Genomic DNA, 13,246 nt, shown 5'->3' on the forward strand with positions numbered 1-13,246 from the left:
CGCAAGCGATGTAAAGGTTGGTTTACGTGAGCGCTCACGCCAGGAAACATCACCTGCTAACTGCGATTGGTTATCGATACGTCTGTCATAAAGTCCTGCCCTCCGAGATACGCCTATTTTTGTCTTAAATGATCGTTTGCTTTAAGTCGGAGGACTGTATAAAGTTTAGTTTACAATCAGCAAAGCGCCCAGTGCTCAATTCTGACTCTTGACAGCTAAATAGATGTTTAGGACAAGAGTTAAGTTTCTCTACTTGTAAGTAATCATGAAAACACAGTACAGATCAGGGCGCAACTGAGTCATGGGAGTGTGAGGCAATAGGCGGATTTCAAGATATTCTGGGAAATGTAGTTTAGATCAGCTTTACTGGTGAAGATATAATTCATTCATTAATTGCTTACTGTACATTTTGTGTAATATTTCACATTTTCTCACACACACACACACACACACACACACACACACACACACACACACATCAGTGTGTTAAGTAAATATATTTACACATATACATATATAAGTACATATTGCATATAATGTGTAGTGCTACTGTAAGGACGCCCAATAGTACACTTTGTGTACTGACTATATATATGAGCATATTGCACATTTCACATGCCAACTCGTTATCTATATAATTATCTATATAATTTTTCTGCAATTTGCTCCTAAGAATTTCACTCACCAAGGCACTCTGTGCTGTGGTGATGTGACAATAAATAAATAAATTATATATATAGTTATATATATATATAACCATAACCTTATAACCATTTGTGTACTTTTCAGCAATGTCCACACATCTCTGCCCTGCTATAGCCTTATATATATATGTAACATGCATATTTATCTGCATATTTATCTGCACTTGTCTCACTTGTCTATTTGCACAATTGCTACTCTTTGGACTTCTGGTAGATGCCAAACTGCATTTTGTTGCTGTATACCTGTAATATGTGCTGCTTACATGAACAGAATCAGTGTGACGTATGTTTAGACATAATACCTGTGTGTATCTATAATAGTTTATTTAGAACTCTAAATGAAAATTCTAGAAGGAAATGCAGTGTATGAGTGATGTTTTCTTTTTAAATGTAAGGCATAATCCCTGAACCAGGTGCCTGCATTTAATGGTATTTAATCATTTCACACGTTACTAATAAACTTTTTATGTCTGAAGGCCTTATGAGTATAATTTGACCAGCTTTACAGGAATACAGTTTAAAAAGTTTCCTTGCGTCTTTCATAATAGCTTGAGTGCTACATGATTTGCAGGTGTTGAGTACATTAGACAGGATGTCAAAAAATACAGTTAAATAGTTGTCATGATTTAAACATCTGTTCTAACTTAAGATTTGTGCTTTAACTATTTCTCACATACCTCAAAACAACAATAAAAATTAGGTCATAATTTACCTAAACCTTATAAATTTAAAAATTAAAATTACATGTTTAAAATGAAAAATAAAAATGGGCTCAACGTAACTTTTCATTTGTCAGTGACCTACCGATTTTTAAAAAAGTCAGTGAAAAATAAAATGCAGACAAGTCACTGTGCTTCTATATACATTATTTATCTATACTGTAATGTATAGAGAGAATATAGAATAACAAAAATACGAAAAGAATAACAAAACCAAAAATGAGGATGAAGTTCCCTTCTGAGTCGGTTCCCATTCAAGGTTTCTTCCTCATACAATCTCAGGGAATTTTTCCTTGCAACCTGCTTGCTCATTAGGGAAAATTGTTAGAAATAAATAGCAACTTAATTTTTTTGTTTCTGGAAAGCTGCTTTAAGACAATGTATATCAGTAAAAGCGCCATAGAAATAAACTGAATTGAAAACAAAACTATAACTACAACCATGAAACTACTAATTAAGGTATCGTAATAGGATCAACATGACAAAGCTTTCCAATATGTTTTTTCCTCAACAATTTCTATGTAAAGCGTAACTTACAGATAGAATCGACTGGAAAATTTGTAAAGAACATTTCAGAAACATTTTCCATAATAAGTCAGCTTCAAGTAATCAGGATTTCAAATGAAGTACAGTATGTGATTACTTTGTGTGTAAGGAATAAAACAATACAACATGGTATTATTAGGTAATTAATGATAAGATGATGTGATACAAAGTGGCGGGTCATTAGCACCCCATAGGGGTACAAAGAAGTGTTTATTCCTCACAGAAAACACTGAATTGCAGATGATCCTAAATTAATATTTACTAAAAACTTGTTAAATTACATGGAATATTGTAAAATTGTGAATATCATCCTTATATCATTTACATTATAGCAGTTATAAAATGTTTTCTTGAAGTTAATCACTCAAAAAAAAAAAACACTGCTTGTTACTGAGAAACCTCAAACTCAGTCACCCATCTCTGGAGGTTCCCATGGCAGGAAAAAAAAAAAGCTTAAACAGTAAAGTCCAACACTATTTATTGCATTTTAATTATTGCCATATTAGACATTTTTCAAATATGTAAAATACATATTCGATCATAAAAAACATTAAAAAAGCATAAAAAACTTAATAGCAAAAATGTACATATTTACATTTAAAAATGTTCATGTATCAAACACTTAAAGCTTGACAATGAAAATATAATAAAATATTTCAGTTGAAATTCAATAAATTTGTCATGTATTACTGTAAACGGGTACATTTGGGATATAAACTATAAAAATGTATTAAACACATCATTATCTCACACAAACACTTTGGACAATGTTTGATTATGTATTAGAGTGTAGACAGGAATTCTTTCACCTGTAAAGAAATAGAACACATTAAGCAAATGAATTGACCAGACATTAAAACATCACAATCATTTTTTCCTCTCTTCAAGAAGGTTAGATGTCTTATATTGTATAATTACTACGCTTGCATATCAGCTAAAGCAAATCAGGCTAATCTCATGGTGCATTTTACCTTGTCAACCACTGCCTGCTGCATTATTCTGTCATTCTTGAAGTCATCGTTAACATTCAGTACAAGAATAGGGAGATCCTTCAAGTACTCAAAATCAACCCTGTGGAGGGGAAAAAGAAAGAAAGAAAGAAATTAGAACATGAGAAATATATGGATCACAATTGACATTGTTGGATGATCAACACCAGGGTCTCTGTGATTAATTGTTTAAATTTTTAAAACCAACTTATGGAATAATGTATTCTGTATTTTCAACAACAACAACAAAAAAGACTGAATACTAAAGGCCGAATATCTACGACTGTAAATATATGGGCACCAGTTGGCATTACTGCCTTCAGGAAACGTAAAGGGAATTTATTATACTGTATAATGATGAACTTACTGAGTAGTTCTGTTATAGAGCCAACACTCGTGTTTATAGTGAAGTTTCTCCAAGTACTCCAGAGGAATTCCCAACTCTTCCTCACGAGCTCGGTATTTAAGACGCTGCATACACCTCTGCAACACGAATGACTCAAGTTAGGCTTTCTGATTGAAATTCAGTCCTTTTGGAAAGGTCTTCTTCCAGTTTAATCCACATCAAAATACATACTAAACTGTGCCACAGCATTCAAGACAGTGAATCAAACCTATGTGGAATTGTATTCTTGTGTGTCAGGTCATTTAAATTCTGTGTGTGAGCTTGAGAAAAAGAAAGAAGATTTTATGTGCGAGAACATCAGAAAGAACCCACACATACCTCAGGATCAGCCCGCAAATAGATTATGGCATCAAGCTCAAGGTCAGACTCAAACTGCGTGAGAAGCCAACTATGAAAGTCTTGGTAGATCGCAAACTCTGTCTCATTTAAGTCTCCAGACTCAAAGAGGTTTGAAGCAAAAACATATCTGCAAAAATAAGGACAGTTTGCTAAACATTCACATATTACATTAAAAACATACTTGGGTTCCAAATCACTTCTTTTCTCGTCAGGGTACCTGTCGCTGTAGACCGAGCGCTCGTAGAACTGGACAGGGTGCTCAGCCTGTTGTAGCTTGGCAGAGGGAGGCTGAAGCTGGGCACGAACACGGCTTAAACAAGCATAGGTCTGAAAGGTGTAGGACCAGCGGCTGGGCTTGTCATACAACATCTGCAGCAGGTTGCCTCCACTTTTCTGGGATGTGGTCAGCTCCTAAACAGGTCAACATTTTAGGCATTTGATTTTCTACATCTCTCACAGCATTCAATGTTTACCTTTACATCACTCGTCAGACGCCCTTATCCAGAGTGACGTATATAAGTGCTTAAGTCTCTATCATACAGCCAGTGTCACGCTCTCATTTGTACACAGATCTTTTATTCCCATTTAAAAAAGAATTTAAAAAATCACATGTAACATGAGTTCAATGTAAGAAAATCAGTCTGAGAATTTCATACCTCATACTCGTTCTCAGCAGTCTGAACATTGCACCATTTGCCAATGGGCTCAGGGATCACTTCCCATTCCTCGGATTCTCTTTCTAACAACCGCACAAAGGTTGACTTGCCTGCGGCTATTCAAGAAATGCAGGTTAAATTAATTTATTCCAAAAATCTAAAAACATATTCACTAACAAAAGAGATAAAGGTGGACAAAAATCAGTAATAAAGTCTGGCACTATAAAGTCGTGTCTTATGATGAAATCATTGGACAGAGTTTATCACATGCTCGTCAAATTCGTTCTAAACCTCAAATCAGACAAGTAGGACAACAATCAATGAAATCAAATTGTACTTTAACACCTTTTGTTCCTCAAAATTTAATTTAAATTTTATTTCATTCCTTTTTTAAAATAAAAAAACAAAATGTTCTGTAAGTTTCTCTAATGGGTCTTCATTTGATCCCCAACACAAAGATTTCAGGCTTTATCATTTCTTATCAATTTGAGCATCAATATTTTGAATTAGCATTATTAATTACAGACAAATTTCCATTTAAATACAGGATCTCAGCAATCAAGCAGGAAAGACAATCAATCAATCATCTTAAACCATTTGCCTACAGTCCTGCCTAGAGTTTCTTCTATTACTTAATTTATATCATTTAATTTAACACGAGCTTTATTCATTAATTGAAAATTCATTGTTAATCAATCAATCAATTAATTCATTGACCATTTATATAAACAGTGTTTACGAAGCAGTTCAAATTAAAGCTCCACGATACACTTACAACCAGTCAAATAAAGCAAAGAAAATAGAAATTTGACAATGAGACGCAATTGATTGTCGTGTAGTATTAGCAATAGTGTTGTAAACAACATTAGGATTTTAGGGCATTCATTTTTTCCCGCGTTTTTGTGTCTTTATTTGGCGCCAAACAAAAGAAATTTTACCGTTCCAAAAACACAAAGTTTCATGGAAAGAAAGTCATTTAAATAAAAATAAAAAATTTGCTTTTTAATTTTATAAGCAGATATACATATATATGAAAATAGTTATTCATATTATTATAATTATTATGATTACTATTATTATTATTGTAAGTACAACAACTTGAACTTACCAATGTTTCCTTCAATAGAAATCTTCTTAACTCTCTTTTCAAAACTGCTGTTGAAGTCAGAACCGGAGCAAATTCTCTTCGGGGGAGTCGCCATGACGAGAAATGATAGATCACTGTTATAAATGAACCATAAAATACTTTAAAAAGTAATAGAAATCCCAATGCACTACGCTGCACCAGTCCAGTCTGGGGTTTGTTTAAAAAAACGCGCCAAATACTACTCGTCATACTATACTACTATGCTATGTCATATCCGGTTGTTACAGGAAGCTCCAACAAAGAGTTCGGGAAGACACGTGGTTTAAATATTAAATATTGCCCAAAATATTTTTATAACAGTGCTGTTTTCTTTAATTGCACACATTCGCGTGGTTTCTGTAAAGACTTTTTGAAAGTTAAAAAAAAATGGTCGAAATGTTTTTCATTTTATTTTTTTATTTATTTTTACGACTACAACAACAGCAACATAAAACATTATAATTTCTTAAAACAATTTGTAAATAGATATATACAGAGATGGATATCTGTAAATATGGATAAAAATAAAATATATATATATATATATATAGTTTTTTTCATAGTTTCATTAAAGACATGTAGTAAACACGTTTCATTTGAAACTTATAAAAAAATATAAAACATAAAAATCTACATCATCTATAATTTTACAGCATGTAATAATAGCAATAATGCATGAACTATTATAACATTGCTGTTTCTCAGAACGTATACATCTCAAGTTACTGACATTTTAAATGGTTGATGAAAGCGAAATTACTTACCGTGTACTTACCATATGACAAGGCTATTTAATCGATCACAGATAAACTATATCACGTTACTTGATCTAAATAGTGTGACATTTAAAGTCAATGTCAGAGTCACTTTTATTGTCACATCACCACAGCACATGTGCCTTAGTGAGTGAAATTCTTGGGAGCGTACTCCAGAAATTGCAGAAACAATTAACATACAGGTGAAATTAACAGGTGAAAATGTGCAATATGCTCATACATATAGTCAGTACACATAGTGTACTATTAGACATACTTACAGTTAGCACTACACATTGCACGCAATATGTACATACATACAGTGACATTCCTACATTATGTAGACATATATACGCATAAAAATATGCTAAGGTGCAACAGATTGTATGTGAGCTGGATACAGAAATGTCTTGGATGTCATGGATGTGTATCGGATGGTATCCAGTGGTAACGGATAGATTATTGTATTAAATGCAGTGTGTATGTATAGTCCAGTGTTGAACTGTTTAAGTTAAAGTGCAGTGTGTGGCATACCATATTGTGGAAGTATGCTGTAGGGTGTATTAGTTTTAACTGTTAATTATTCTGATTGCCTGAGGGAAAAAGCTACTTCACACACTATACCTGCATCATGTGGTGTATGTGGTCTATATAAGATTTATTGCATCATTTGAGTTATAAGAAATACTAAAGCTCAATATTTTAGTGACATTACACCACTATAACTGTATGTGGACCTTACCATGAATTAACAGAAAGATGGATTTTGTATCAAGGCTGTGAGGATTTCTGTTTTATAGACCTTGCTTTGTGCATGAAGGCATTGTCATGATCTCAGTGGTTCTGGCCTGTTTTCCTAGTGACGAGAAATCTTAATACTACATAATAAAAAACATTCTAGATACAAAGATAGATACAACTTTATTGTCATCAAATAGTACAGGTACACAGCAACGAAATGCAGTTTGCCATCTACCAGAAGTGCAAAGAGTAGCAACTGTGCAAATAGACAAGTGCAGATAAATATGTAGCATTATATACAACATGTAATATAAATAGGTATATATCTAAACATATATACAGCATGTAATATAAATAGATATATAATGATAAAGGACTCCAAAAAGGCAACAAACACAATAAACAACGCCAGTCTCTCTCTCTCTCTCTCTCTCTCTCTCTCTCTCTCTCTCTCTCTCTCTCTCTCTCTCTCTCACACACACACACACACACACACACACGCACAAAATAATAAATGGAAATCTGTATTTGGTTGAATTGTGTTCAGTGATCCTGGTGACTTTTTTAAGCAAACGTTTGCTACTTTCCTCTAAAGAGCAACACTGCTACAGCTAAAAGTTAGCTAAAAGAAATGTAGTTCAACATTAGCGTAAACCGTAAAGAAATAATTTTATACACTGACTAAACGTAAAATTGAGTTCATAAACAACAACAACAGTTTGAATATAATTGTCGTGGTTTCTTATTTTGTAAGCAGTAAATAAATATAATTTCGTTAAATGGACCCTTTGTCGCCGTTCTGACGAGGTGGCCGAGTGGTTAAGGCGATGGACTGCTAATCCATTGTGCTCTGCACGCGTGGGTTCGAATCCCATCCTCGTCGATAAACTTTATTTTCATTATAAAAAAAAATATACGAACTTATATTCAAGTCCTCATATAACTATGCATTTCATTTAACCAATATAACGTTTTCTAACAAACCAATATTACTTTCTTTCATTTAATATTCTTTCATTCCTCTTAATAGGAACATTCGATCAAAAACCTTTTGTCTAAATAAGAAAAAAATACTTTTGTATGTTTAATAAAACTATCTTTTATTTTTATATCCGATCTTTTACAAGAGAGTTGTTCAAATATTATTCTAACAATTTGGAAATCAATTTCTTACTTTCAACACAAGGTGTCAATGTTTTCTAAGGTGATGCCACACTTCCGGGTTTTGTTGCTTATGCACTGTTCTGTTTAAAATCGTATAAAAAAGAAGTAACTAGAGCCAGATATTTTCTTGTATGATTTTCTTGTACACTACTAGCCGTTTAATCAACCACCCAAACTACATTACTTTGCAAATTGAACCAGACATGACATAGAACATAGACTTAGTGGCTAGTTTAAAAAGTGTACTTTAAATACAGGTGCATTCTGTTGGTGTACAATTATTGACTGTATCCCATTACTAAGCTATATGCTGGCATCTCAATTTTCCATTAATTAGACGAAAAATGTACCATCATATTTAAATCAAGTCAAATCAAGTAGCTTTTTTTCTATCTATCTATCTATCTATCTATCTATCTATCTATCTATCTATCTATCTATCTATCTATCTATCTATCTATCTATCTATCTATCTATCTATCTATCTATCTATCTATCTATCTATCTATCTATCTATCTATCTATCTATCTATCTATCTATCTATCTATCTATCTATTTATCTATCTATCTATCGGGATGCACAGCTAGTAGAGTAAACAGTGAAACAAAACATCATTGCTTCCAGGACCCTGGTGCCTGAACCCTGAATTATCTGGGTGGTGGATAATTCTCAACACATGTGGTACTGGTCACAACACATCAGTTTCACGGCAGTTAAGGACTGAATAGACAAGATGAATATCCAAGGATTTGAGTACAAAAACATGTCCTCACAGGGCCATTATGTCCATCACACAGCTTTACCTGATATGCTCAAACTTTCACACACCACCATTCCACAGCTTAGAATATGGTCCAGATGATAGCATGTTATCTGAGACAATAATTTAAATGATAAATGATTTCAAACACTTCTTGGCCCATTTTACCCCCAGGTTGCACATTACATGGAAGAAACTGGAACTTTCGATGTAGGACTGATGACACCGTCTGTGTTTGCGAATCTTCATCTCTGCTACTTACTTGGCTTGTCAGTATAAGCTAAATAACAAAATAAATCTAAATATTTGATAGTTCAGGACTTTAAGTCGCAATTTTAACAATCCACACAAAATACCTAAAATATTCTTCCTCTATACGGTATCAAACTGACAGTTCACTAATTCATAACAAACTGGTAATTTGTGTACATCTACCTGCCCTCTGTTGAGAGTTTAAGCTCCTTTCCACCTGAAGTATTTATTTTCTGTCCTTCACTGACTGCATCTGAGATCTTTGATCACATGAGAGAAATATCACTTTGTCTAACATGAGAGAGAATGTCACGGACCACCATTGCTGAAACACATGACTTGGTTTGAGCAGCTACCTGCTACCAAAACACATGCTGAGCTAGCACAAAATTGAGGATTTTCTAGTTACCTCATTGTTGTGTGTCGAGTTGTTCTGATTGCTTAATTCTTTTATTACTCAACTTATCTAACTGTTATCCATCATATTTATTTAATGAAAACACTGAATATTTTTTTCCTTAATTCGTTCTCTTAAAAAAATATAATAACTTGTTAAACCAGATAGATTTGTTATTATATTAACTGCATATTAACTTATTAACTTACAGGCATGCCTCATGAACCTAGGGGATCCCTGGATCCCACTAATTTTCTGCATCCACAGCGCGTCTGTGATTATATTCTATTTCAAACATCACATTTCACAGTTGATGGCACTAAAACATAATATAAGACATATATAATTTGTGCAATAGGAATTCAAATAGCTCTGAACGAGATCAAACAGCAGACTTTACATTCAAATTTATTACGAATTTGTGGCAAACTGTGAATCATTTAGGCAAAATACAGATGAAGTGCATGTTCACATTACAAATAGCCAATTCACAAAAGCAAACTGTACAATCCACTATGTTCTGCAATACATTGCTTTACAATAATTTGGACCAAATTTAATTATTCACTGACCAAATATCAGTAATTGAAATTGATACAAAATTTATATAATAATCAAACATTTAGTATCAAGATACATGTAACTGGGCAATATGGTCTTACTGAATGTACATATATTATAAAATGTTGGACACAGTCAATATGATCAATTGTCTTTAATCTGAAAAACATTGGGTATGGTAAAATGCACAGCCAAAGCTTAAATCAAGCTTTTGTAACTTTAGGATGTATGGACAACACAGTACTGATTTCATTAGAACTTCTAAATGTACAGCAAAATACAAATAAAATGCAACTGCACTGAGATGGAAACAGATTTCTGATGCTTTGTCTCCAAAAGTTTTCTCAAAACAGTCCACACATGGACCCCTTAAACCTCTAAACAATGCCAAAGTGACATAACGAGACACAGCCAGACATGTTTGGGATGCTGCTATTTTTATTAGTCATGTTGTTGTGTGCAAAATTTTCAGTCCTTTGATTTTGCAGGTTTTGTTTCAGCAGGCTTGGAGTTGGTGGTCCAGCTGTAACAGTCTGTTACAGTTTTGTCACGTGGCTCAACAGCACAGCTTGTACAGTACACAATACCCAGTGCGAGCATGACTACGATAAAGACACAGAGAGGAACTAGGAGTGCTACTAACAACCAGCTTCTGTCATGTTTCTTTTTGCCATCTAGATTCTTTTCTTGGCTTGAGGTGGATGGCAAAGTACTCATATGAATTTGATGTGTCAAAGGAGTGATTCTATCAGCATCCCCATTCCCATTTGGTGAAAGAGTTGAAGGTAAGTGGGCTTCACCTTGTGATTCTATTCTGCTCTCATCAAACCATGGGTTTATTTCATTCTTAGCGTTTGAATCAGCTGGTATATTTGTTGTTGGAAAATCTTCTAACCAATCTGATGCTGGGGAATTAGTGGTTTGCTCTGTCCAGCCAGGTGAGGCAATGTACTCCTCCTGTGCTGTGTCTGTAAACCAGTCTAACCCTGTGGTGATCCACTCTGTGCGTGGAGGTTCAGTATGCCATTTCAGAGTAATCTCATCAGTTACTGTGTCAGGTGTTGTTGCAGGTTCATCTGAAACAGGTGTTGTCATATGAGCCGGTTCAGCAGTTGTGTACTGCTCGGCCATGTCACTGACAGGCAAACATGAATACTCATCCTGCTGCAACTCATAGCCTGCCTCACAACTACACTGAAATCCACCTTCATAATTGTCACATATCTGCTCACAAATGCCAGTATGTTGGCATTCATTGATATCCTCACAGTGCTCTAGATCATCAGGTATAGGGGCGAATCCTTCATGACAGAGACATGTATAGCTTCCTAGTGAGTTCTCACAGAAGTGCTCACATTTGCCTTCTTTGCATTCATCCACATCCAAACACTCACCAAACTTAGACAGCTGATACCCCTCGTTGCAGCGGCACTCGAATGTTCCTGGTGCATTAACACAAACTTGTGGACATGGATTTTGTGAGCACTCATCAATGTCAATGCAATTTAGACCATCTTTTGAGAGAAAGTACCCCTCTGGGCACTTGCAGCGGTATCCCCCAGGACTGGGCTCACAGTCAAACTCACAGTCAGAACTGTGACATGGATCCAAGGGCTGGCAGCTTTGCCCATCCTCCCCTATTTTGAAATCCTCTGAGCACTCACAATAATAGTGAAAACCTGCATTTACACAGAAGTGCTCACAACCTCCATTGTCCTGCTCGCACCAGTCCTTTGAAGTATCAGAGCAAAGAGGTGCATCCTTGGACCATCCAACACTTCCATTCTCATGTAGCATACAGAGTACTGACTGATCTCCCTTGGTGATGTCTGGACAAGGTAAGGTGGCCACAGATCCAAATGGGACATGAGAGAGCAGGGTACTGTGCAGGTCGAAAGGGGTGGTGTAGAGTGCAGGTCCCTTTCCTTCACTCTGCAGAGCAGGACACATCCCTTTGTATGTGTAGTGACACAAGAACCCGTCCACAGCAAGCAAGCATGAACCATCTAACCACTTAAAGTTGTTCTGATCACTGTTACTTTTGTCTGTCGTGTTGTAGGTAATAACCACACAACGAGGGGCAGCACATGCACCTGGTAATTCCTCACGTTGCCAGTTAGTGTATTCCATCTCTTGATCTCCTGTAATCCAGGTGAAGCCTCTCAGAGGACGTGTGGCTGAGCACTGTCGAGGCTGCCTCTGGAGACCGATCCAGAGCCTTAACCTGGGACGAGGACCATGACGGTCTGCAGCATTTAGCAGATCCTGGATCAATGCTGCCTCCTCTGGCCGCTTCACTGTTGCTAGACTGCCCCCTTTATCCTTGCAACTTTTCCAAGATTCCCGGAAAGTCTTGCGCTGGAAGTGAACTGAGTAGCATCTCTCAGCGTTGCACAAACCATCTTGTTCCTGCAAGGTTTGACCCAAAATTCCCTGAGGCAGGCAAATCAATAGCACTGCAAGGAAGAGAATAGGGTATGCAGCACAGCACATCTGTTTCAGAGACTTGTCTTTCTCTGCTTCTGCATTCATCCTTTGTCCAACTGGAAACTTATTTTCTTCTGTCATCTTTTGTATTACTTTTCTTCAGCCGTAACTTAGGTTTTGCAGTTGGTCAGGAGATCCAACTCTGGTCTGCACTTTTGTCTGTCTGCAAAAGAGAGACAGTGAGGGAGGGTACGGATGTATGTTTTTGGAAGAGGGGGGCGGGTAATGAGTGAGTGAGTGTGTGAGGAGTTTGGGGGGTTATAAGGAGGGAATTCGACCTGTGGTTTTCTCTGGTGCCGTATGGTTTTCATAAGCCTGTTTAAGAAAATAGATTGTAGCCCCACTAACAAGCCCCCCTACTTTACCTCCAACTCATCTATCATAATCACAAAATTGTCTGTGAGCCTGGACATTTTTCTCTCATTTTGCAGAAGGATCATTTTGTTTTTGTATCCATTTGGATTTTTATTTTATATTTTCTTTATTTCTTTTAAGAAGTGAAAATGTATGCACATCCATGAATGAATTTAAGTAAATTGTTATAGCTCGTGCTGTATTGTGCCACATTTTGCCATCTCATTTTTATTTTCTTTTTAATTAGTCTTTACATTTCAGCAATATAGATTTCAATGCATGATTTAT

The 13,246-nt window shown here is 35.6% G+C and overlaps 2 protein-coding genes and 1 non-coding gene across 3 annotated transcripts; 1 reads left to right on the top strand and 2 right to left on the bottom strand.

Moving 5' to 3' along the window:
- Positions 1–2,430: 2,430 nt before the first annotated feature.
- Positions 2,431–5,711, bottom strand: zgc:110540 (deoxynucleoside kinase). The gene is made up of 7 exons (XM_027153359.2): positions 5,468–5,711; positions 4,360–4,475; positions 3,921–4,114; positions 3,683–3,830; positions 3,326–3,441; positions 2,941–3,040; positions 2,431–2,778 (listed from the first exon to the last, which is right to left on the bottom strand). Exons 1-7 carry the CDS (start codon positions 5,559–5,561, stop codon positions 2,752–2,754), a joined length of 795 nt encoding a protein of 264 aa, XP_027009160.1. The 5' UTR covers positions 5,562–5,711; the 3' UTR covers positions 2,431–2,751.
- Positions 5,712–7,782: 2,071 nt separating this feature from the next.
- trnas-gcu lies at positions 7,783–7,864 on the top strand. Its single transcript has one exon. It is a non-coding gene; the product is annotated as a tRNA-Ser (tRNA).
- A 2,084-nt stretch (positions 7,865–9,948) lies between these two features.
- On the bottom strand, positions 9,949–12,750 carry cd248b (CD248 molecule, endosialin b). Its single transcript, XM_027153434.2, has one exon. The coding sequence runs from the start codon at positions 12,683–12,685 to the stop codon at positions 10,586–10,588; it is 2,100 nt and encodes a 699-aa protein (XP_027009235.2). The 5' UTR covers positions 12,686–12,750; the 3' UTR covers positions 9,949–10,585.
- Positions 12,751–13,246: the final 496 nt, after the last annotated feature.

The sequence above is a fragment of the Tachysurus fulvidraco genome, chromosome 21 (assembly GCF_022655615.1).
Source record: "Tachysurus fulvidraco isolate hzauxx_2018 chromosome 21, HZAU_PFXX_2.0, whole genome shotgun sequence".
In the NCBI taxonomy this organism is placed as follows: domain Eukaryota; kingdom Metazoa; phylum Chordata; class Actinopteri; order Siluriformes; family Bagridae; genus Tachysurus; species Tachysurus fulvidraco.

What these genes read in the sequence shown, in the direction of transcription:
- zgc:110540 (XM_027153359.2), bottom strand. Translation starts at nt 5,561, where the DNA reads ATGGCGACTCCCCCGAAGAGAATTTGCTCCGGTTCTGACTTCAACAGC. An exon ending in CTCTATAACAGAACTACTCA is followed by an intron (nt 3,041 to 3,325) that starts GTAAGTTCATCA and finishes TCCCCTCCACAG; the next exon opens with GGTTGATTTTGAGTACTTGA. An exon ending in AGCAGGCAGTGGTTGACAAG is followed by an intron (nt 2,779 to 2,940) that starts GTAAAATGCACC and finishes ATTTCTTTACAG; the next exon opens with GTGAAAGAATTCCTGTCTAC.
- cd248b (XM_027153434.2), bottom strand. Translation starts at nt 12,685, where the DNA reads ATGACAGAAGAAAATAAGTTTCCAGTTGGACAAAGGATGAATGCAGAA.